Below are 25423 nucleotides of genomic sequence, written 5' to 3'. Positions count from 1 at the left end.
TTTTCTTTTTCTTATTGCATAGGAATATAGTTATTACTATTGTCATTGGCTACTATAATACTTACCGATTTCTTACAATATACTAAGTACTTTTCCAAGCATTTCATATAAAATATCCCATTTAAAAAGAAGAAAAAAAAAGTATCCCATTTATTCACATCATCAATCTCACCATGAAATGTAAGGTTGTTATTATTATTGTAATCCCTATTTTACAAATCAGGAAACTAATTAATAAGAGAGGTTAAATACATTTTATATTGTCAAATTACCAATGGAATTTGAATGCAAGCTTGTGGGTCTCTCAATTCTATGCCCCATTTACTTGAAAATCAATTAAATCTAGCCTGGCCAATGCTGCTCAATGATTGAGCATCAACCCATCAACCAGGCCATGATTCAATTCCCGATCAGGGCACATGCCTGGGGTGTGGGCTCGATCCCAGTAGGAAGCGTGCAAGAGGCAGCTGATCAATGATTCTCTCTCACCTTTGATATTTCTGTCTCTCCCTCTTCCTTTCTCTAAAATCAGTAAAATTAAATAAATAAAATTAATTAAATCCAGGCACCTTCCATTTTGTTTACTTAGTTTACGTACAGTCTAAGTGGTACATCTTTCTTTTGTTGTTTTTGCCCATAGGGCAAACCTAGTAATCCAGTGTGAAAACTGGTGGAATTTAGCTAAACAGTTTGCGACCCGAAGCCCCCCTCTGAATTTTCTGTCCAGTCCGGTGCAGAGGACGCTGATGAAGGCCCTTGTCCTGGGAGGTTTTGCACAGATGGACACAGAAACCAAACAACAGTATTGGACTGAGGTAACAGTTCCCCTGATAATGATAGCACCCTCTGGTGGAACTTTGTTGTTTTATCTATGTATTGCCATAAAATAGTCCCTGGAGATATAAACATTGGTCATTGCTTTTCTGTATTTTTTCCCTTCTAATGTATAGATTGAAGCTTATTATTTTGTAAATATCATCTTATGATTTGTTCGTATCTGCTTGTGATGACATTGAATATTAATTATCAATATTCTGCAGTGTTCTGCAGTTTAGGTATATTTTTCTCCCCAACTCAAATGAGAATCTGAAGTGGTATATTAGTTCTTTATTAAGAATCAGTGAAATGTTTTTTTGTTTTGAACAAGGAGATACGAATAAACCATTGTATTAGTTTGTTAAGGCTGCTATAACAGAGTAACACAAACTTAGCGGCTTAAACAAGAGAAATTCATTGTTTCACTGTTCTGAAGGCAGGAAGTCTGAGATCAGGTGTCCAAGGGTTGGTTATGTTTGAGGCTGCGAGGGATCATGTGGTCCACGCCTCTCTTTACTTCCAGGGCTTTGCTGGCAATCTTCAGCATTCTTTGTCTTGTTGACACACCACTGCAACACCTGTCTTTATCTTCACATGAAAATCTCCATGTTTGCTTGCCTGTGTTCAAATTTCCCCTTTTTATAAGGACACCAGTTGTAATGGATTAGGAGGTCTGTAATAATGACCTGATCTTAATTTAACTAATTGTATCTGAAAATAGCCCTATTTCTTTAAGGCCATGCTCTGAGTTTCTCCCAATTTGGACTTCAACACACCAATTTTGCAGGGACATAATTCAACTCATAGTAGCCACCATGGACATTGCCTCACATAATAAGCTTTAAATTGGGAGCCAAGACTTAGCATTGTATGTAAGTTACCAATTGAGACTAAAAGGGGCAGACGTTAGGAAGTTGTAACTTTAGAACCAGAAAAACCAGGCTGACCATGTATTTTAGTTGAAATAATTGTGTTGTTATAAATACAGCTTTAAATAGAATTAAGGTATTACCTTCATGAATATGTCTATTGACTCTTATACTTATGGCATGACTGAATATCCATAGTTATGTTCTATGCTATGAGGAGTTGAAAAGGAGAAAAGCAGGAAGGTGCTTTTATTGGGCTTAAACCTGTAGAACAGAAGTTGGAAAACTGTAGCACACAGACCAAATCTAGCATGCTACCTGTTCCTACAAAGTTGTATTGAAATGCAATTACTCTTAGTTGTTTACATGTTGTCCATCGCTGTGTCTGAATGACAGCATAGTTGTGATGGAGTAGTTGGGCAAGAGGTAGCATATCCTGCCTAGTCTAAAATAGGCCTTTATACAGGGTGGGGCAAAAGTAGGTTTATAGTTGTTCATATGGAAAATAATACAATAATTAATAAATCCTAATATATAAAATCTCTGGGTCATAATGACCAGTAACCACCAAGGCTCTCCCAACCAGACGTCAGTCCTGCATCAGCGCTGACTGCTTCTGCTACAGGCATGGTGCCCCACACTGAATGCTGAACCAGGGCCAGAGAGAGGCCTGAAGAGAGAAGCAGGGACTGATCTGTTGCCTCTGTGGCAGCTTTTGATCAGCACTTGCCTCTCTCTTTCCAGGCCTCCACCTGGGCTGCTGATCAGCCCCGCCTTTCTGATCAGGACCTGCTGATAGGCCCAGAGATGCTGACTGGCATAGAAACCGACCAATCAGAACCAAATCTGGGTGAAGTGTGAGTAGCCAATGACTGCCTAGGAGGTGAAGCTTTTGACACTGGCTGGCATAGAAACTGACTAATCAGAACCAAATTGGCCAGTAGCTGAGGGCAGTTGGAGGCTAGATCAGGCAGTCAGAGGGAGTTGGGGGCAAGATCAGGCCAACAGGGGAGGGCAGTTAGGGGAGATCAGGCGGCCAGGCAGAGGCAGTTAGGTGCAATCAGGCAAGCAGGCAGGTGAGCAGTTAGGAGCCAGCGGTCCCAGATTGTGAGAGGGATGTCTCCCAAGGGATCCCTGATTGGAGAGGATGCAGGCTGGGCTGAGGGAACCCCCCACGAATTTTGTGCACCAGGCCACTAGTGATAATACAATATAAAAATAAACTCTGTTTTGTGTACTCAAACTGTAAAATTACTTTTGCCTATTCCTGTAGAACATAGTGTCAGTTTCTATTTTGAAGTTATTTTATTGGAAAGAAATGAGGATAGTGGTTGAATTTTGTGGATGGCATTGAAGTTGTTGTTCTGTGAGTTTTCCTTTCTCTCTCTCTCTTTCCTTAAAGCTAAATTACTTAAGGAAGTAATTTAGCTTTAAGGAAAGAGAGAGAGAGATGATAGCATGCATATATATTTTTCCATGAATTACAATTTTTGCTATATTGAGATATAATTGACATACCTACATTACTGTATAAGTTTAAGGTGTACAGCATAATGGGTTGACTTATCTACAATGTGAAATAAGGTCAGTTATCCATCATATATAGATACAAAAAAGAAAAATTTCCTTGTGATAACTTTTGGGATTTATTCTCATAACAGCATTTCTATGTGATATATAGTCATCATGTTGTATATCACAGTGGTTGCCAACCCGTGGTCCACGAGGTCCAAAAAGCTGGTGACTGATGGTATATCACATCCGTAGTGCTTATATTTATTTTATAACTGAGAATTTGTACCTTTTGACTACCTTTCTTTAAACCCCCATTTCCTCACTCCTATTGTTGGAAACAACAAAAGTTTTTCTGTGAGTTTGTGTTTTTTTAGTAATCCCACTTATAATTTAAATCATTCAATGTTTGTCTTTCTCTGTCTGACTTATTTCCCATGGCATAATGCCTTCAGGGTCCATCCATGTTATTTCAATAGAGAATATTTTGGGGTGTGTTTTTTTTTATGGCCGAATAGTATTCCATCATGTATATACACCACAGAATTCTTTATTCATCATCCATCAATGGACATTTAAAGTTAGACTGTTTACATGTCTTGGCTATTGTACATAATGCTGCTATGGACATGTGGGTGCAGATATCTTTTCAAATTAGTGTTTTCATTTCCTCTGAATATGTACCCAAAAGTGGAATTGCTGTGTCATATGGTAGTTCTATTTTTAATTTTTTGAGAAACCTCCATATTATTTTCCACAGTGGCTGCACCAGTTTACAAAGTTATCAGTATTGTAGGAGGGTTCCCTTTTTTCCATGTTGTCACCAGCTTTTATCTCTTGTCTTTTTTATAACAGCCATTCTAACAGGTGTGAGGTAATGTCTACTTCACGCAGAAGTTGTGATGATCCTCAAAATGGGGAATATAGTGTATGGTTCAGAATTCTTTGTTTTCTGTGCTTTTTCTACCTCCAGCGGTTAAAAATGTTTTGGAAAGTGACTTTTTCTTAGTGGAGGAAATAAAGATAAAGAAAAAAATAAGGTAGGCTTTTAGAAAACCCATGCTTTGTTTTTATAGGTTCTTCAGCCATTGCAGCAGCGGTTCTTAAGGGTGATAAATCAGGAAAACTTTCAGCAGATGTGCCAGCAAGAGGAGGTCAAGCAGGAAATCACTGCCACCCTAGAGGCCCTATGTGGCATTGCCGAGGCTACCCAGATTGACAACGTGGCGATCCTTTTTAATTTCTTAATGGACTTCCTTACCAATTGCATTGGATTGATGGAAGTTTACAAAAATACTCCCGAGACTGTCAATCTCATAATAGAAGTTTTTGTTGAAGTTGCACATAAACAGATATGCTATCTTGGAGAGGTGAGTGCTTTCTAGTTTTATCCCTTTAGGGTTAAAACTCCTTAAAGCTATCATATACACTGAGTGGCCAGATTATTATGATCTGTGAACACATAATAATCTGGCCACTCAGTATATATCCTATATAATAAAAGGTTAATATGTAAATTGCCCCCTCAACCAGCAGCCAGGCCGGCCAACCGCCCATGTCCCCTCCCCCTGGCCAGGCTGGACCCACCCATGCATGAATTCATGCACCAGGTGTCATACATATACATATATACATACATATACACATACATACACACACACACACACACACACACACACACACACAGAGTGGCCAATTATTATGCTTTCGGAGATCATAATGGCCACTCAGTGTATAATAAAGAAGGAATATGCAAATCGACCATCACTCCACCACAAAGATGATGGCGCCCACAGTGGAGGCGGGATTTTTGTAACACAAGATGGCTGCACCCACAGTGGAGGCCGAGTTTCCCTAACGAGCCTTAACAAGCAATCAGCAGGGACCTGACACTGTGCCCCCATCTCCCACCACTGTGGGGCTTGATGGGACCTCAGGCTGCACCCCCCACCCCATACCAAGCCAGGGAACCTGAGGTTGTGCCCCCCATCCAGCGGGGATTGACGCAGGACCTCAAGGTGCGCACCTCATCCCAGTGCTGGGCGGGAGAACCTCAGGCTGCTCCTGCTCTGGCGCCAGGCTGGGGGACCTCAGCCACAACCCCTGACCCAGAGGCGCTTGATCTCAGGCCATGTCCCCCACCCAGCGGGGCTTGACGGGGGACTTCAGGGTGTGCCCCCCGCCCCAGTGCTGGGCCAGGGTACCTGAGGCTGTGCTCCCCACCGGAGGGGCTTGACCAGCCGGGTCTGCATCTAGCCCAGTGTGGAGGCCTGGGGGTGGCTGGGTCTGGGTCTTGCGTGATTTTGAGTGCACGTGAGTGGGCGGGGACTTGACTCTGGGTCCCTTGGTGTGTCCCAGACTCTGACAGAAGATTTTCATATACATTTTACTAATTTTCTTTAATCTCTGACACTTCTATTATAGATTAAGGGCAAATTACAATATTAAAATATTTCCTCTAATTAATCCCCTTTTAATGTTCATGAATTTCATACACCAGGCTACTGGTAACAAAATAATAGGTATTTGCCTTCAAATTTAATGAATATTATCAGAAGTGCTTTTATGCCTCCGAAAGGTTTTTCAAAATACTGTTTTCAAAAGAAATTAGAATTCAGAGTATGGCATGTTGTATGAATATAAATGCTTGCCTTAAATACATGTAATCAGTAATTTCTTTGGGCTAATATGTTATTAAATCAAATAATTCAAATGAGGAATATTAATATTTGATAAATCAAATGAATTATGATAGAGAACTTTGATCATTTCTCTGTGGTAGAACACTAAGGCCTAAGTTTTGTTTTTAAGGGTTTTCTTTTTTCTTAATATTTTTTTAAATTGATTTCAGAGAGGAAGGGAGAGGGGGAGAGAGAGAATCATCAACAATGAAAAAGAATCAGTGATTGGCTGTTTCCTGCACACTACCCCCTGGGGATCAAGTCCACAATCCTGGAATGTACCCTGACCGGGAATTGAACCTTGATTGACCTCCTGGTTCATAGGTTTTATGCTCAACCACTGAGCCACAGGGAAAGCCTAAATTTTAAAAAGTATATATATTTAATTGACTTTTTACAGAGAGAAAGGGGGAGGGATAGAAACATTGACGAGAGAGAAATATAGATCAGCTGCTGCTTGCACACCCTCTACTGGGGATGTCCCTGCAACCAAGATACATGCCCTTGACCAGAACTGAACCTGGGACCCTTTAGTCCGCCAGCCGACGCTCTGTCCACTGAGCCAAACCAGTTAGGGCAAGCCTAAAAATTTTAATGGCAGTTTGTATATCTGTTTTTAATGTCAGATAAGTGTTTAGACACACTAAGTCCTTTTATATTTAGTAAGCAAAGATGCATGCTTTGTTCCATTAAATTATCTAGAAAGTTTTTTTTTTTTAAATATATTTTACTGATTTTTTACAGAGAGGAAGGGAGAGGGATAGACAGTTAGAAACATCAGTGAGAGAGAAACATTGACCAGCTGCCTCTTGCACACCCCCTACTGGGGATGTGCCCATAACCAACGTACATGCCCCTGACTGGAATCGAACCCGGGACCTTTCAGTCCACAGACCAATGCTCTACCACTGAGCCAAACCGGTTTCGGCCTTAAACATATATTTGTACTTGTTAGCAGCAGATTAGCTTAATTCTTGTCCAAATCATTTAATATGGGCTCCTGGCTTGTTTTTTTTTTTGTTTTTTTTTTTACTAGATCAAAGGAACTTACTTGAACTTGAGGTTATATTTAAAATATTAAAAATGTAGTCACAGGTAAATTATTGAGAGAGCATGACAGTGCATTCTCATGTTTAAGACCACTGTTTGGTACTCTGTGTTTTTGCAAGTTATACAATTTTAAATATTAAAATCAGTGAAGAAGTTGAATAGCAGCAATAAAGTAGTTCTTTTGCCATAGTCTTTCCATCTCTAGTCAAGTGGAAAAAAAAAAAGGATATTAAATTTTATTGCTGGAAAATTGTTAATATTTTAAGTATGACTAAGTGTGTATTTTTTCATTTTTATTAATGTTTTAATATACTTTAAAAGAAGCGTTTGAGATCGTTGGGATTTAAAGTAACTTTATTAGATTATGTTTTTTAATTTATTTAATATTTTTTTAAAACTTTTGGTAGCCTAATTTCTGCATGCTTTCTTCTAGTCCAAAGCAATGAACTTATATGAAGCCTGCCTCACTTTGTTGCAAGTATATTCTAAGAATAATTTGGGGCGGCAGAGAGTGGATGTCACAGCCGAGGAGGAACAATACCAGGATCTACTTCTTATTATGGAACTTCTTACAAACCTTCTGTCAAAAGAATTCATAGACTTCAGTGATACAGGTAGGGTGTAAGCTGTGTTATTATTGTTGTATTTGTTAAAGCAAAGGATATTTTTGTTAAGTAAAATCCTGTGAGGAAGTTCTGTTTATAAAATAGATGAGAATGTCATCTCTGGTCACTACAGTGAGGGCGCAACGCCCGGTCTTTTCTGCTTGGCTCTCCTCTTGTAAGAAGAATACAGGTAGTAAAATCTTCCATCTGTTCGGTTCTTACCCAAGCCAGGTACTATGCCTGTCAAAATGGTGTGAAGCAGGTACCACTGCTACACTCTTTTATGGATGAGAAACAGTTGCAGAAACACTTCCCCACAGATGTGGAGCAGTAAATTGCAGGACTAGAATCACATCCTGGCACCAGACTTCAGAGTGAGGCTTTACTGACTGGTCACTCCGTGTCCTGAGGTGGCTGCCCTGGAAAGCCTTCTGGAGTGAGAATTGGGAATTCTTGTTGGGGTGGAAAATGCTGAACTCTGGAGCTCACAGGCCATGCTTGGGAGAGCCACTTAGTGGCTCTTGGACAGCAGAACCCTGGGAAGTCAGTCATCCTTCCAATAACTTTCCAATGGGTATGCTGAGAAATGCCCTTTAGAGTGTGTAGAGTGTTCGTGGATGAGCTTAGAAGTCTCTGGTCCTTAGGTTGGTGCCTGGCAGCCAGGAATTATTACAGGTGAGAACTTCACCAGTAATTGAAACCTTATGTATTTTGTAGAGTGTTTTCTTACCTCTCTCCTATCTCACGGCCCACCTTCCCTTAACACAAAAGAAATCTTGCTTTCTGTGAGAAAACTATCCTGTTGAGCATCTCCTTTTATGTTCTGCAGATATTTATTGTTGTGGACACTTTTTCCTTATAAAATTATCTTTTTGAGCTGGGTGCTGTAACTTTCCACCTTCCTTATTATGCCCCATACTTGAGCTTGTGCTTTTTCTGTTTTCTTAGTTACTGGAAAACAGTTCTTTTCGGTGTCTGTGGACTCATGAACCCCCAGGTGAAACTGTTTTCAAGGCCCTGTCCCACCTCCCCGCAGTGCTTCCTTCCTGTACCAAAGCCGAAATGGCCACCCTGCCAGATGCCAGGCGCGCCTCTTACACGAGTGTTATTCCCATGCTTTCTGATTTCTTTAGATCCTTAATTCAGGAATTCCCAACCTTTTCTAGGGCATGAGCCTTTAAATCCTGAAGTAGTTACTGAACCTTTTCCTTGAAAAGTAGTTTTATACCAACCTGCAGTTTCACACACTGTATCTGTTGATTGGTGGGTTCTTGGAAACTTTTCTGTAGACTTTCCAGGATGTAAGCATCCTGTCAGAACCCGGTACCCTGAGTAATTTGACTAAAAAATGAGAGCTGGCATTGAAAGGGAGGGAGAGCTTGCCCTAACTGGTTTGGCTGATGCAGAGTAAAGGGTCCCAGGTTCTATTCCGGTCAAGGACATGTACCATGGTTGCTTGTACATCCCCAGTAGGAGGTGTGCAGGAGGCAGCTGGTTGATGTTTCTCTCTCATCAATGTTTCTGACTCTCTATTCTTCTCCCTTCCTCTCTGCAAAAAAATCAATAAAATATATTTTTTTAAAAAGAAGGAAGGGAGGGAGAGCTGTTAAAACATTAAGAAAAGAAATTGAGGTTAAAATCCTCAGGATTGAAAGTACAAAGTAAGAGGGTAAAGAATAAATTAAGGGTAAATAGGATTGAAGTTCAGATGATAGAAAAATGAAGACAGTTAAAATAGAAAAATGATAAAGGAACAGCATTAACTATTTAAATAAGTGGTAAAAAGGAAGATAGTATTTTTAATTCACTATTTTTAAAATAAAGCGAATAGGTGAGTAAAAACAAAATATTTTAAGTATTATGAAATGAAATTAACATGCTAGGTGGCTATTAAATGCATAACTGGCAGTGTAGCTTTGTTCTCCATTCTCAAATTCTTAGCAGAGCTAGTGACTGGAGAGCTGTTCCCATCATGCCCCAGGTTCCAGCCTCCACAGAGAGAGCCTGTTTTGTCAGGGAAGCCTGCGGGCAGTGCCAGAACAGCCTCACGGCCCAGACAGACCTCAGGTTTGCATGCCTTGCTTTGGAAGATCGGATCCTTCCAAATGGAACTGAGCCCCCTGTGGAGAAGTTCAGAATTAGGTGGTTTTTAAGTAGAATTGCTTTTTTATTTACTCCATTTTATCTTTTCCCCCCTTTTTCTAAAGTATTATGTTCTTAATAGAAAAATATACTTTTATTGATTTCAAAGAAGAGAGATAGAAACAAATGATGAGAGAGAATTACTGATTAGCTGCCTCCTGCATACCCCACACTAGGGGTGGAACCCACAACCCAAGCATGTGCCCTGACTGGGAATCGAACTGTGATTTCCTGGTTCATGGCTCAACACTCAACCACTGAACCACACTGGCTGGGCATTATATTCTGCCCTTTTTATTAATGTATTCTTGGCCTTTTTTTCCTCATTAAGAATTTTTTATGACTCTTTGATGGCTGAGTGGTTTTCCACTTTTGGGAATTTAATCAGTTTCACTAATATTGGATATCTGAAACATTTATGATTTTGTTATTATAAATAGAGATGCAGCAATCATTTCTGTGGGCAAGTCTCTGTCAGAATTTGATTATGTCTTTTAGTATGTACAGTGCTCTGAAGGTGTTTACTATATAACTCTTAAGGGTAACTGTCACACTATATCCTGACCAACATGTAAATATTATCCTTTAAAAGTCATCTTCAGCCCTAGCCAGTTTGTCCCAGTGGATAGAGCATTGGCTTGCAGACTGAAAGGTCCTGGCTTCCTTTCTGGCAAAGGGCACATACCTTGGTTGGAGGTTCCCCAGCCCTGGTTGGGGTGTGTGCAGTAGGCAACTAATCAATATCTCTCTCTCACATCCATGTTTCTCTCTGTCTTTGTCTCTCCCTTTCACTCTCTCTAAACATCAATGGAAAAATTTCCTCTGGTGAGGATTAACAACAACAACAAAATACATCTTGAATTTAATGAATCAGAAATAGTAACTTTAGTCCTGGCCAGTTTTTCAGTGGTGAGAGCATCAGCCTTTGGATCAAAGGGTCAAGGGTTTAATTCCCTGTCAAGGGCACATTTGGTTGCAGGTTCAATCCCTGGTCCCAGTTTGGGCGTGTGCAGAAGGCAATCAGTTGATGTGTCTCTCCTGCCTATGTTTCTTTCTCTTTCTTCCCTCCTCTCTTCCCTCCCTCCCACACTCTTTCTGGAGATCAGTGGAGAAAATATCCTTGGGTGAGAGGTTTAAAAAAAAAAAATTACTTTGCTTGATTAGAATGAACTGTTTTTCATTGGATTGGTAGTTTTGTTAGATGTTTGTTTATGGACTTTGCTCACTTATCTATTTAAGTCTTACGATTCCTATTAATTTATAGGCATGGATTAAAGTTAATAAACTTCATTCTCGTAGCTCTTTTTTTTAAAAACGACTTTCTCTTTTATGTGACATGTTAATTTCTATATTTTCCTCCATTTCTTTTCAGCTAAAAAAGTCCCACACACCTAAGAAATAAAATAGATATTATCGTGGAAATTAATTAACTCATAGTTTGACTAGTAGGGTAGATTTATTTTTCACTACATTGATTAAGCATTATTTTCTCTTATTATATTAAATATATTTTTTATTGATTTCAGAGAGGAAGGAAGAAGGAGAGAGCAGTAGAAACAAGTGATGAGAGAGAATCATTAATCTGCTCTGTCCTGCACACCCCACAACTGGGCATGTGCCCTGAGCCGGAATCAAAGTTTGACCTCCTAGTTCATAGATCGACGTTCAACCACTGCCACACCTGCCTGGCAGTTTTCCTTTATTATTGAATAGTAATATTTGATGTAAACACAGAATACCATCTGTATATTGTATGTTGAGATCCTAAAGAGTGAAATACAGAAGGCAAGCTTACCAGGTGTCCTGCTATCCAGTCAGATTTATTGTGGCTTAAGATTCAAACCTGTTTTTATTTCTCAAGGGTAGAATGTATCCAACTTTGCAGATTTATTGATATTATGGCTGTAAGACTGCGTGGTTTCTGTTCATAGATGAAGTGTTTAGGGGACATGAGCCGGGGCAAGCAGCAAGCAGGTCTGTGTCAGCCGCGGATGTTGTTTTATATGGAGTCAACCTAATCCTGCCCTTGATGTCACAAGATCTTTTGAAGGTAATTGAAGAAAGCGAATATGAACATTAAAAAGTGTGTGTTTGAAGTTTCAAGATATTTTAGACAATAATGTCCCTCTGATTTAACTAAGGGATATGAATACCTGTTTGTCTGATAAGTACGTGTGGAAATAAAACATTTGAGTTGCTGTTAGTGTCATTAAAATCGTGTTTACAGCTCAGAACACAGGCCTTTACTCCTGCCCCAGAGTTCTGCATTCAAAATAAGTTATTACAGAAAAAGTGGGGCTTTTAGAAATTTCATTCTCATGTTAGCAACTTTGATTCCCTCATCATTTGTCATTAAGCAATTAAAATTATGTTAGATTTTCAGTTGTATGCATTCTTCTGTTACTTGTTGAACATTATTCTCAGATTAAGGGATTAAACAATGGAATGAATTCATAAATCCCTCCATGTAGAAACAGGATGGTAAGAAACCAAGACTTATACAGTTTTTAATTTTGTACCTTGGTTTTATCACTCAGTATTGGGTGTGATTGAATTGAGGCTGCCTTTCTTACCCCTCTTTTCATGAGATGTCATAGGAGTCTGAAGCTGAGGACAAGGACATGAATGGAGAGGAAGTGGGAGGTGTGTTCGCCTGTGCACACGTGCATAGACTGGGGAGGGAGGGGGGGGAAGAGTATGAGTGTCAGAGTGAGAAGGCCATAGATTTCCAGACCATTGCTTCTCTCTCCCTCTCCCTCTCCCTCCCCCTCCCCCTCCCCCTCCCCCTCCCCCTCCCTATTCCCCTCTCCCTCCCATCCCCCTCCCCCTTCTTCCCTCTCCCTCTCCCTCTCCCCCTCTTCCCTCCTCCCCCCCTCGTCAATATGTTTTAACTGATTTTAGAGAGGAAGGGAGAGGGAGAGAGATAGAAACATAAATGATGAGAGAATCATTGATTGGCTGCCCCACATTGAGTATCGAGCCTGCAACCTGGGCATGTGCCCTGACCGGCAATCAAACCATGATTTCCTGATTTATAGGTCAATGTTCAACCACTGAGCCACACTGGTCAGGCATCTTATATGTGTTTTAAAAAAATTATGCAATGGCCAGGTTGGTTAGAGAGTAGTCTCAATATACCAAGCTTTTGGATTCAGTCCCGGTCAGGGCACATAGAAGAATCAACCAACAAATGCATAAATAAATGGAATAAAAAATCAATGTTTGTCTCTCTCTTTGTCTCTCTCTCTCCATTCCCCCTCCCTCTCCATTCTTTTCTTGTTCTAACATCAATTAAAACGTCATTATACTTAGAAGCTTACCTGTTATTGTTACTTTTTTGTATTAAATAAAATAAAATGAGATAACATTAAACACTTAAATATTTAATTTTTCTTTTTTAGTTTCCAACACTTTGTAATCAATACTACAAATTAATTACATTTATTTGTGAGATTTTTCCTGAAAAAATACCACAACTTCCTGAAGACCTTTTTAAAAGTCTGATGTGCTCTCTAGAACTGGGAATGACTTCGTATCCTTTAAATAGGCATTGTTATCACTTATCACATGGGGGAAAGATCTTACCTGAAGTTTTAAAATTTTTTTGTTTTATTTTATATTTCAGTTTTATTTCTTAAAAAAAGCCACCATTTCTATAACTGCCCTAATTCTGTGTTTATTTTGATGTTGTTAGTTCTTTCACAGATTCTAGGGACATTTGGCTCCGGCTTCCCAAATAATTTCACATACTGTTGCTGAGTGTCTGATCTTAGCTACCCGATGGCAGAAAATAGCAAGGCTTTTATCAATGTGTGCCTCATAATCAAAAACATGCTGGAAGTCTCCAGTCGCAGACCCCAAACACTTGTGGATCACTTCAAAACCTTGGGAGTCTTTTCTCACTTAGCTCAGTAAAGACACATTGTTCAAGCTATAGCTTTCCTGCATTCATTTCTAGAAATACACTCCATGTGATAATAGCTGTAATTTTTTGTCTTTAATATGTCAAGTGAGTCTACTTGCATTTGTTCTTTGACCTTCATGATCAGAATGAGCTCGGAGGTTTGCCAGCTGTGTCTGGAGGCCCTGACACCATTGGCTGAACAGTGTGCAAAAGCTCAAGATACGGACTCACCACTGTTTCTAGCGACACGGCACTTTCTGAAGGTAAGGTGCTTGGATAGCAGGTTGTGAGGTCACCTGCATTAATAAGGACTGTCAATACACATAAATCTTTCAAATCAGGAAGTGCTTATGTTCTTTAATAGTCACTTTCTGTTCACTGTTTTCTGGAGATCCACTTTCTGGACATGTAACTCTCCACTTCTGTTTTCTTAAAAACTGATATAAATATAATGGGTAATTGGATAATTTAATAATTATACCACAGTAAATAATTATATCATATCTTAACTGCTTAAAAAAATACTTTCTTTAATGTTCAGATATATTTATTGATCACAAGCCACCCTCTTTCTTTTTTGGAGCAGGGAGGAGCTGGAGGACTGTGTGATTTTTGTGTTGTGTGTCTTTATTTAGCGGTTTCCTTGTGCACTTTCAGCTGGTTTTTGATATGCTGGTTCTGCAGAAGCACAACACTGAGATGACGACAGCAGCCGGTGAGGCGTTCTACACGTTGGTGTGCCTGCACCAGGTACGGCCGCAGCTCCTTTGGGCGCTGTCTTTTAGGAGGAGATGATTCAGATCCACGGTGGGTGTTAACTGTACAGATCTTAGGGGATCTCTGACTCAGGGATGCAGTTCTGTTGCAGTGCAGTCCTATTTCTTAACCTCCTCATTAGCTCTGGCTTTTTTTAATTAGGTAAGCTGTTTATCAGTTAATAAGCATTTATTACCCCTTCTGAATTGTTATAATCCATCCTTTGCCCTAAAGCTTATCCTTACACAATTGCTAGGAACCAGGAGTCAGATTTGAGAGGATAATGGAGATGTGCTTCTGTCCTTGAGGAACTCAGTTTTGTAAGAAAAACAAGATGAAAGAGATGGGGCACCCAGAAGAGACTGTCTTCAGAGAGCCGAGAAACAACAGTATTTATTCCATACTATAGTATGGAAAGTGTTCTTCCCTTCCCTTCACCTCCCTCACCCTCTCTAATTCTTTGAGTCTTTAAAGACTGAAGCAGTCACTGAGGTGGGGCCAATATAACAGAAGAAGAAAAATTATGCTGGCTCACCCATCTCCCTTCGTTATTGTACATGCCCATCAAGTGTATGTGAAGAATCAGTTTCCCAAAACCTATCCCCTACCCCGCTTCTTCACATATGTCCCAGCAAGACCAAGTGATTGGCTAGAGTAGGGGTGTCGAACTCAATCAGAGAAGGGGCCAAAATCTAAAATCCAGCCTAAATCGCGGGCCGAATGGTTTACTGAACACTCATAAACTGTCATTGTGATGGAAACACAGCGGAGTGCAGTGATGACAGCGCGGTGCGGGCCACATTGCAAGGCCTGGCGGGACAGATTTGGCCCGCGGGCCTTGTGTTTGACACGTGGGCTAGAGGAACGAAGACATTATAAAATATATTTTTATTGATTTTAGAGAGGAAGAGAGAGAGAGAGAGAGAGAGAGAATATCAATGATGAGAGAGAATCATTGATTGGCTGCCTCCTGCATACCCCACACTAGGGATAGAGCCTGCAACCTGGGCATGTGCCCTGACTGGGAATTGAACCGTGACCTGGTTCATAGGTAAGTGGTCAACCACTGAACCAAACCAGCAGTTCACTAAGACTTTTTTTAAAAAAGTGTAGAGGCCACCATGGCCATGTGGCTCAGTTGGTTGAGCATTGTCCCATGCACTGAAAGGTTATTGGTTCAATTCCTGGTCAGGGCACACGTCTGCTCAATCCCTGGTAGGGGTCATGCAGGAGGCAGCAGACCGATGTTTCACTTTCACATCGATGCTTCTCTCTCCCTCTCCCTTCCTCTCTAAAATCAATCAAAAAAAAAATTTTTTTTAAATAAATCTTTATTGTTCAGATTATTACAAATGTGATCCTCTTTCCCCCCTCAATTGCTTCCCTTCACCAGGTTCCCACCCCACCCTCTGTCCTTTTCCCATCCCCCATTGTCCTCATCCATAGGTGCACAGTTTTTGTTCAGTCTCTTCTCGCACCCCCACTCCCCTTTTCCCTGAGAATCGTCAGTCCACTCCCCTTCCATACCTCTGATTCTATTATATTCACCAGTTAATATTGTTCATCAGATTTTTAAATTCCCTTGGTTTTTAGATTCACTTGTTGATAGCTGCGTATTTGTTGATCATAATTGTTATCTTTATCTTCTTCCTCTTCCTAAATAACCTCCTTCAGCAATTCATATAATTCTGGGTTGGTGGTGATGAACTTTTTTTTTTTTTTTTGTGAAGCTCTTTATCTGTCCTTTGATTCTGAGTGATAGCTTTGCTGGGTAGATTATTTTTGGCTGTAGGTTCTTGTTATTCATCACCTTGAATATTTCTTGCCATCCCCATCTGGCCTGCATGGTTTCTGTTGAGGAATCAGCTGACAATCTTATGGGTGCTCCTTTATAGGTCACTACCTGCTTTTCTCTTGCTGCTTTTAATATTCTCTCTTTGTCTTTTGCTCTTGGAATTTTAATTATGATATGTCTTGGTGTGGTCCTCCTTGGATTCCTTTTGTTTGGGGTTCTGCGGGCTTCCTGGACTTGTAAGTCTATTTCTTTCCCCAAGTGGGGGAAGTTTTCTGTCACTATTTCTTCCAATATGTTTTCGGTATCTTGCTCTCTCTCTTCTGGAATCCCCATAATTCTGATGTTGGTTCGCTTGAAATTGTCCCAGAGGTTTCTTACACTATCTTCAACTTTCTGGATTCTCTTATCTTCTCCCTTCTGCAGAGGAGTGTCCTCTGGCTCTTTGTGTTCTAAATCTTTGTCTTGATTCTTGTGATCTTCCAGTCTGTTTTTAGGAGTTTGTATAATATTTTTTATTTCAGACAATGTTTTCTTCATTTCTTGTTGATCCCTTATTATTTCTAGTTGCTCCCTTTTCATATCCTCATAGGTCTCATTTATTTTATCGGCCTTTTTTAGGATATTGTTGAATAACCTTATAACTGTAGTTTTGAACTCAATGTCCAATCTTTTCTTTTCCTCCATCTCCTTCCTTTGTGTCCTTCTTCTTGTCTGCATTTTAGTTGTTTCCCTGATTTGATGGAATAGCTTTGTGTGCTAGGTGTTCTGGTAGAGCCCAGTAGCACAGCCTTCCCAGTTACCTGCAGTGGACAGTCTTGGTGTAGCCCTTTGTGGGCTGTGTGTGCAGTCTTGTTAAGCCTTGCTTATTGTTGTTATCACTGGGAAGCGTTGATCTCCAACCCAATTGGCTGTGAGGATCAGCAGTGTCTCAGCTAGGAGGGTTTCCTTACTCTGCTTGAATAGGTCGGGGTCTCGGGGTGGCGCAGACAATCTTTGGTTCCCTGTCAGTCTCGCCTTAGAAAAGTCCTGTTCCTGGAGAGTTTTGGAAGATTGGTTGCAGGTGCGCACGCACCTCTTTGGTAAAGGCACAGACAAGCTTTGGATTCCTGCAAGTCCCTCCTTAGAGAAAGCCAGCCTCTGGGAGAGTTTCTGTGCTCAGCCACAGGTAGGGCGGAGTCTCGGGTTGGTGCAGACAAACTTTGTTTTCCCTTTGGCTCCTCCCCAAGTCCCGCAGTAATGGCCTCTGGCTTCACACACCTCTGAGAGATCTCTGCCCACTGCCTGACAGTCTGGCCTCTCCCTGTCTGGGGCCGTTTATCAGAGCAATAGGGTGATTCTGTTTTCCTCTCGGACAAGAAAGCCAGCCACGTTAGCTGTTCGCCCCCTCCGCGCCAGGAGTAAGCCAGTAGCGAACTCAGCCCAGCCTGCCCTCTCTGTGCACCGGGAGTAAGCCAGCAGCAATCTCGGTCCAGCCCTTCCTCTCCGTGTGCCACGAGTAAGCCAGCGCCTTTTCGTGCATACAGTTCTCCGTATCTTCACAGTTCCTGAGGTTCAGCGTGCCTTCTCTCTCCTTCCCAGATGGCAGAGCCTCCTCTCAGCCAGCCGTCTGGCGCTTCAGGGCAATGTCTCCCCTGTTTTTCAGTTCTAAATTCAAATTTGTTGTGGTAGGCTGCATTCGGATGTCTACCCTATGCCGCCATCTTGGTTTCTAAAATTTTTTATTTTTAAAGCGTAGAGGCCATAGCATCCTCTGTGACTGGCTCCTTGGGGCTGCATTTATTTTCTCTTTTAGAAAGATAGGATTTCATAGCGGTTGGCGAAGTACTTGAAGGCCACCATTAGGCCGGCTTCTGTATTGTTTGTGCAGGTATTCATAAGTTCACTTCCTGAAATGATGCCCATCCCAGTAAGGGGCCTTTCTGTCATTTGACTTCCTGTTCTTACTAGAAAATGTATAAGTCCTTATATTCTGGTTGCCTTTTTTGTTGTTGTTAATTTTCTCCTGAGAATATTTTTCCATTGATTTAGAGGTTGGAACCTAAGGGGAGCGAGAGAGAGACACACTGATGTGAGAGAGACTCAATCTGTTGCCTCCTGCATGCGCTCCGACCGGGGCCAGGGATCAAGCCTGCAACTGATGTAGATGCCCTTGATCAGAATCAAACCTGGGACCCTTCAGTTCGAGGGTCAACACTCTATCCACTGAGCCAGACTGTCTAGGGCTCTGGTTGCCTTTTTAAAAACATTCATACATGTAGGACAGAGAACAGGAGCCTGGGACTGGTGAGGAGGACGTCCCGTTGTGTTGGCCCAGGAACACAGCCAGTTCACATTAGCTGGGACGCGGTTGGAGTTTATTCTTCTTCTCCTGTGAACAATCCTGTCCCTTGGAGGTGGGCAGTGAAGGCAGCCATTCTGGCTCATGCCTGGGTGTGGTAGGGTGCTATGCCCTACTCTTCTTTCCAGTGGTAACTAACATGGTTTTACCATTTTGGTCCATCATGATATGCCAAGAAGTTAATGAAAAATAGTGGCAGACCAGCTTTTTTCAAGAAAGTTTATCGCACTGTCCGGGTGGCTCAGTTGGAGTGTCATCTCGTACATTAGAAAGGTTGCGGATTTAATTCATGGTCAGGGCATATACCCAGGCTTTGGGTTCGATCCCTGGTCAGGTCGAAGACAGGAGGCAACCAATCAATGTTTCTCTCTCACATTGATGTTTTTTCTCTCTCTTTTTCTCCCTTCTTCTCTCTGAAAACATATCCTTAGGTGAGGGTTTAAAAGAGAGAGAGAGTTTATCTTAGAAAGCTGCCCTGCCTTCATTTCCCACACCTCTGTATAAGGCTATAATGTGAAGGGCACTAACAATATAAAAGATATACATAACATACCCGTATATTCGTTAAGCTCCTGCTTCCTTCTTCCCAGAGCCGCTGAGCCACAGTGCTGGTTTGAGCTGCATGTGCACAGTCGATTCAGATTTCCTACTTCCACTTTGAGAAAAGACCAAAATACCCTTCTCCCACTCTGCCACTTTTCACCTGCATTTGTGTGACCTGCTGTCTACAGAACTGCGTGGACATAGTGTCTATAGAACCTCTCAGAAAATGTACAAAGTTGCAGACTTAGGTTATATATAAAATGTAAAACAAACATGAATAATGTGCTTTGAAAACAAAAGAGGCAACACAATGAAATTGGTAATTACATTGCTTCTGGAATCAAACAGTCTGGGTTTTTGCTAAAAGGCGATATGATTCTGGATGTATTAGGTAATCTCACTATTATGTAAATTTCCTTTAAAACAGGAATGTAAACAGTACTTGCCTCATAAGGTTGTTATAATAGGTGAATTAGCAATGGCAAAGGCTGGATGGAACCTAGATTATGTGCTAACTGTGAAGAAGACTTGGCAGACCCTGCCTCTTAGAATCCCACCATCCAGTAACTGATATGACCTACTTACCTTGTGTTTGAGAAAGATGTGTTTTTATATGCACTTTATCTCTTCAATAGGCTGAGTACTCTGAATTGGTTGAAACATTACTGTCAAGTCAACAAGACCCAGTTATTTACCAGAGATTAGCAGATGCCTTCAACAAGCTCACTGCAAGCAGCACCCCTCCTACGCTGGATCGGAAACAGAAGATGGCTTTTCTAAAGAGTTTGGAAGAATTTATGGCAAATGTTGGTGGTCTCCTTTGTGTAAAATAAAGAACAAAACTCTATGCTTAATTTAGATCCTTTCTACAAAGTGCATTGAATTGCTAAAAGTTGACTTGAGTCTTGTCCTGTCCTTCAGTTTCTTGGCCATTGGGGTTTTGGAGAGCTTGACATGTAATGAATGCAGTGAGACAGGAGAGCTCAGCCTCAAATCAGCGTCTGCTGTTTGGTGTTTCCACAGTCGGTCATAAGTATTCTGTAGGTTTCGAATGGTGATTTAATATTTTCAAAATGAAATATCATCTATGTACAAACAGATAAGGGCACCATGAAATCATGTTCAGTGCCTTTTCCCTCTCTGTCAAACGTTAGGTGACTAGCCAAAGTTTGAAGTTTTTGTTAGGAACTATTAGGTGGCTATTCGGTAATGTATGTTAAACGTCCGTGGAGCACCTGCAGCACTGGGGAACTGGACCCGACTGCGGGCCATCGTTGTCAGAATTTCTGCCTGTGGGCTCTGGGTTTTCATTTTAATGAACTCCTCCCCTCTGCCAACCCAAAAGTTTTGAATCACTGTGAAAACTCGGAAGAGGCTTTGTGCTGTGGTGCTTTTCTCCCTGTGATTCCGTTTGAGTCTGGCAGGAGGGGAAGGCGCTGCGGGTGCTCACTGGGCTAATGGGTGGTGGGCAGGTTTTGTGGAGTACAGGCCTCTAGTCACACTCTGGTGCCTGAACTTCAGGAGGAAAATGCATGTATATTTTTGTTCCATAAAATAAACTTTAGGAACTGTAGCCATCCCATTGCCTTAATTTTAAGAAGAAAGACAAAAAACAAAACAACCAACAGTTTTGATGCCTCAGAGTTGGTTTGGAAGTTAGCTACTCTGAACTTGGTGGTGCCCTTTTGGTGGTGTATTCATGTGGGTTTGTGAGTGAAACAGGCTCATCCATATGTAGTATAACTCTGGGAATATGTTTCTGTCCAGCTTTATATCCATTGCTACAGTATTCTACTCTGAGGATGGGAGTGACTGATTCCTGCAGATTTTAGACATTGGGGCATTAGGAGAAATAATTATGCTGGAATGGGTATTTTCTCGTTTCATAGGAATCGTGTAAATTTAAGAGAAAATTTTGTATTGCTACCATACTCCCCTTAAATTATGGAAACCACAGGCATGTAAAACTGCCCACTGCCTTGTCATAGTCACAGGGCACAGTGACATTGCTTTACAGGGAGAGTGTCCTGCTATGCTCTTGACACATCCGTGCTAACTGTCCCTGGAATGTGGTGGGATTGCCTTGAGCACTGAACCTTCGCAGTGATGCTTTGTGAAACTGTGTAGCTGCTATTAACAATTACCAAAACAGGAACATCTAAGTTATATCCAGCTTGGCATTCTACCTTAGACATGCACCAATGCAGAGCCTTGAGCCAGAACTTCAAGGACCATTTATTTCTCTTAGTTATCATCATCTAGTAATAGCAGAGGGGAAGCAAAGCATCTTAAAAACAGCTAGGAAAAAATTATGTCACTGTTTATCAATATGCATATTGTATTTTTTAAAATACTTTGAGCCATGTGTTAATTTTTAGATTTTTTTATTTCCCCTTAATGAACATGAAGTCATCTGCACCAGGAACCACTGTTTTGCCTTGTTCTTGATGTGTGGTCTCCCAGCTCCGCACACTGCTTCGTTGGTGTCAGTGTAGTCCCTTTGCCAGAGGGTACTGGGACCGGCAACTGACTAGAAAGGTTCACTGGCTTTAACAAAACTATAATCAAGTTTTTAAAATCAAAGATGAGTAGAAAAGGGATGCCTTGGGAAATAAAAAGGCATCTGTATTTAATAACTGCTATCTAGATGGAAATGTATGGGCTTAATTATCCTAGATGCTGTCAATAATATTGCATTGTAATTAGACAACTTTAAAGAAAAGAATATGTACTTGGGATTGGACCAAATCAGCCTTAAGATGTCACCAGAATGTGATTAGTAGCAAACAGGAAAAAAGAGGCAACACCATTTTTTAGGTAATGGGGATGCCACTTAACTGCAACAGCTGGACATTTTTCTGGTGTTCGTGTATGTGTTTTTCTGACTCGTATTTGTTTAATTTGGGTCATCTTTTTTTTAACTTTATTTTTATTGTTAAAACTATTACAGATATTCCCATTCACCCCCCCTCCTTTGTACACCTCCACCTAGCCCCTGTGCCTCCTTTCCTCTGACTGTCACCATATCGTCTGTGTTAATGGGTTGTGCATATAATGGGTATGTGTTTTGGCTAATCCCTTTACCTTCTTTCACCCAGTCCTCCCGTTCTCCCTCACCTCTGAGAGCTGTCAGTCTGTTTCATATATCTGTGTCTCTGGATCTATTTTGTTGGTCAGTTTATTTTGTTTATTGGGTTCCACATATAAGTGAGATCCTATGGTACTTGTCTTTCTCTGACCAGCATATTTCATTTAGCATATTAACCTTCAGATTCATCTATGTTGTCTCAAAAGGTCATATTTTCTTTTCTTTTTTTTAAACCTTTTTATGGCCACGTAGTATCCTATTATATAAATGATCAGTTTTTTTAGATGTATACATATTTGTTTAGTTTGAGTCCTTTTTTATTTTATTTTGTCCAGTTTTGTCTTTAGCTGTGCTTATTGACTTTTCATTTTTAGAGGTTTTGCTCTTTGCCCTGTGTGGGTCAAGAACACTGACTTAATTTTAGTAAATTAAGTTTTATTATTAAAACTGACTGTTGTCCAAAGTGTTTTAAAAATAAGAACATTATTTGTGCTCCCCTTTTTTATATATGTTAAAGGGACATTGAAAAATATTTATTTAGAATTTTGTCTTGTATGAAATTTCTGGTCATATATAGTTACCTTTAATGTCTAGTTTTCAGTTTATTCTATATTTGATTTTATTTTCCTGGGCCAATTTGTTTCCCAGGGCACAGTCTCTATGGACTTGTACTTTCACAGTTGGTATTCATATAACAGCACCTGTCATCCTTGTAGCTCTGTTACAAGGATTGCTTGCTTGTTTGTTTTAGTTTTTTCCAGAACAGTACTTCAGTGTCCTCTTCACAGTTGTGTCTTTATTACTTGCTGTCTTTTAATCTGTTGGAAAACAATGGCATGTTAACAACACTGCAATGAGTTTTGTCTGGTAGAAAGTGTGACATTTTATATAAAAAAAAATGCACCTTTGCATTCTTTTTCAAACTAATTTTAAGAACAGGCTTACTTCGTTGTAAGCCATGTGTCTAATTATATTACATTATCCTGTTAGAATGAGATGGTTACTATTTTTCACAATTTTCATTTCAAAACCCAGCATCTCTAAAATACCTTCCCCTAGTAACACTCCTTACTATCTTTTTTTGTTTTTTGTTAATCTTAACCAAATGATATTTTTTCATTGCTTTTTAAAAATATATATATTTTACTGATTTTTTTACAGGTAGGAAGGGAGAGGGATAGAGAGCTTGAAACATCAGTGAGAGAGAGACATTGATCAGCTGCCTTTTGCACACCTCCTACTGGGGATGTGCCTACAACGAATGTACATGCCCTTGACCAGAATCGAACCTGGGACTTTTCAGTCTGCAGGCTGACGCTCTATCCACTCACCCAAACCAGTTAGGGCTTTCATTGCTTTAGTAGAGAGAGTGGAAGAGTTGGGGGATGGGGAGTGCGGGGAAGAGAAACATCAATGTGAGAAAAAAATTGATTGGTTGGCTCCCACGTGATCCCACCGTGGTGGGTATTGAACCTGCAGCCCAGGAACGTGTCCTTAACCCCGAATCCAACTGCTCTGACCATTTCTGTTAATACTTGTATGAAACTCTCAAGTATTGAACTAGCTGTTGATTTCAAGTCTTAGTATCCTAGTAGACCATGTCAATTGAACCCTTAAAATACTATTTTTTCTATTACACTTTTACTTGTTTCTGTTTGCCACCTCTGTCTGTCATTAAAGGTGGTTATCATTAGACCTTACTAGGTTACTTGTCTCTGATGGATAATTGTCCTTATTGGATCCTGAAAAAAATATTAACTGTTAAGGCAGCAGGAACCTCAATACTTCTTAGGTTTTTTTTTGTTTGTTTTTTTTCTTAACTAGAGAAAAAGGAATTGATTTGGATATAAGTTTTTAATATAACTTCTTATAAATTCTTCTATAAAATAACAGCTGATTTGAGGATATAATGCTTTAAATTATTTAAAAATATAAGTGGATATCCTCAGACTTGGTAATAACTATGTTCTGAAAACACTGATTTTCTAAAATTAAAAAAGTTCAAATTAGGTTTATTTTCTGAGCTCAAATTGATATGAAGTGCCGTAACTCAAGTTGAACTTTAAACAGTTTAATTTATATGTAATTCTGATAGATTATAATGGAGACTCATGACATATTTAGCCAAAGAATATATTTGGTTCAGGTAAAGACACATAGTTAATAATGAGCATCCATTCTGCTCTAGAGGACTGGAGGAGTGATCTGTTTCTGACCTTTAACTCCATAGCTAAGTCTGAAGACTGAGCTATATGCACAGGGGTTTGTCCTCACCCCCTGGGATTCGCTCCTCACCTATTCCTAGGCCTTCCTAGCAGTGGAGAGTCTTCTCCTTTCAGTCTATACGCTTAGGTCTCAGCTATTAGGAGCTGTCAGGTATGTACTGTTAGCTAACTTTATTAGCCTGAAATTAAATAAATCACCTGTACTATGTATCTAACACGGACCTGACCTCAAGAATGTTCTGAACCTAGGCTTTCTGGTATCATCTACCACATAAAATTATGACACATTGCAAATACTGGTGTTGCAATTCAGCTGTCTGAACGGAGTCTCATGCAGTGAGTTTGTGGTTTAATCATCACAAAGTGTTAGCATTGCTACCATTCAGCATGTGTAAAATTTTTTAAATTTATAAATATTAAACATTTAAACTTATATTAAGACTTTTCAGTTTTTTTTTGAGAGACCCAGGGACAAGTATATGGCTTAAATATTTACCTCTATTAACATTACTAATGAAAGTATAAGGTATAAAGTTGCATTTCATTTTTCAAAAGATGCTATAATAGGATTTTAGGAAATAAATCAGGGCTATGTATTGAGCCAGTTAAAGGCTGACTATCAAATTGGTAAAATTTTATTTGTATTTTTAAATCTATAAATGGGAGTTATGTGTCATTTAACTAAATATTTTTATTACATTTTTGTTTTGACTGTGTGTGATTTGTTCGTGGGTATTTAGACTTTTATGAAACTGATTGAAATGGTGCTAGTTTGTTTACCATCATAGAATGACTGACACTGGGGACATTATACAGTCATGCTTTAAAATTTAAAAAAAACACACGATATATCTGTATAGATAGGATTTGCATTACCTTCTGTGAGAACACCCAGCCCCTAATAGAATATTCAGGATTCAGAAAGAAAACGTTTACATTCAAAATTTATTCAATGTATTTTTATTTCAGCTTAGTCTTAGAAACAATGTCCCAAGTTATCAGTTAAATCATTGAAGTTGAGGATTTATTTGTAGTAAATCTTTTTAATGGTTTGGGTCATTCTTTTTATGGCCTTTCAGGGAAAGTGAAAAATTGCCAT

At 40.1% G+C, this 25423-nt stretch overlaps 1 protein-coding gene across 9 annotated transcripts in view; it reads left to right on the top strand.

The window, feature by feature from the left end:
• Nucleotides 1-21599, top strand: part of XPO4 (exportin 4) — a 132620-nt gene extending 111021 nt beyond the window's left edge. For all 9 annotated transcript variants that reach the window (XM_045588530.1, XM_045588528.1, XM_036454700.2 and 6 more), the window contains 8 exons: nucleotides 641-815; nucleotides 4274-4567; nucleotides 7362-7542; nucleotides 11607-11725; nucleotides 13077-13207; nucleotides 13725-13842; nucleotides 14237-14329; nucleotides 19647-21599. In XM_045588530.1, coding sequence (XP_045444486.1) covers nucleotides 641-815; nucleotides 4274-4567; nucleotides 7362-7542; nucleotides 11607-11725; nucleotides 13077-13207; nucleotides 13725-13842; nucleotides 14237-14329; nucleotides 19647-19844 — 1309 coding nt within the window. In that variant the 3' untranslated portion in view covers nucleotides 19845-21599. The remainder of the gene's footprint in view (nucleotides 1-640; nucleotides 816-4273; nucleotides 4568-7361; nucleotides 7543-11606; nucleotides 11726-13076; nucleotides 13208-13724; nucleotides 13843-14236; nucleotides 14330-19646) is intronic.
• The last annotated feature ends 3824 nt before the right edge of the window (nucleotides 21600-25423 follow it).

Source organism: Pipistrellus kuhlii, unplaced genomic scaffold (assembly GCF_014108245.1).
Source record: "Pipistrellus kuhlii isolate mPipKuh1 unplaced genomic scaffold, mPipKuh1.p scaffold_m20_p_3, whole genome shotgun sequence".
NCBI classification, from domain to species: Eukaryota; Metazoa; Chordata; class Mammalia; order Chiroptera; family Vespertilionidae; genus Pipistrellus; species Pipistrellus kuhlii.
This window is presented reverse-complemented; position numbering and strand designations above follow the sequence as displayed.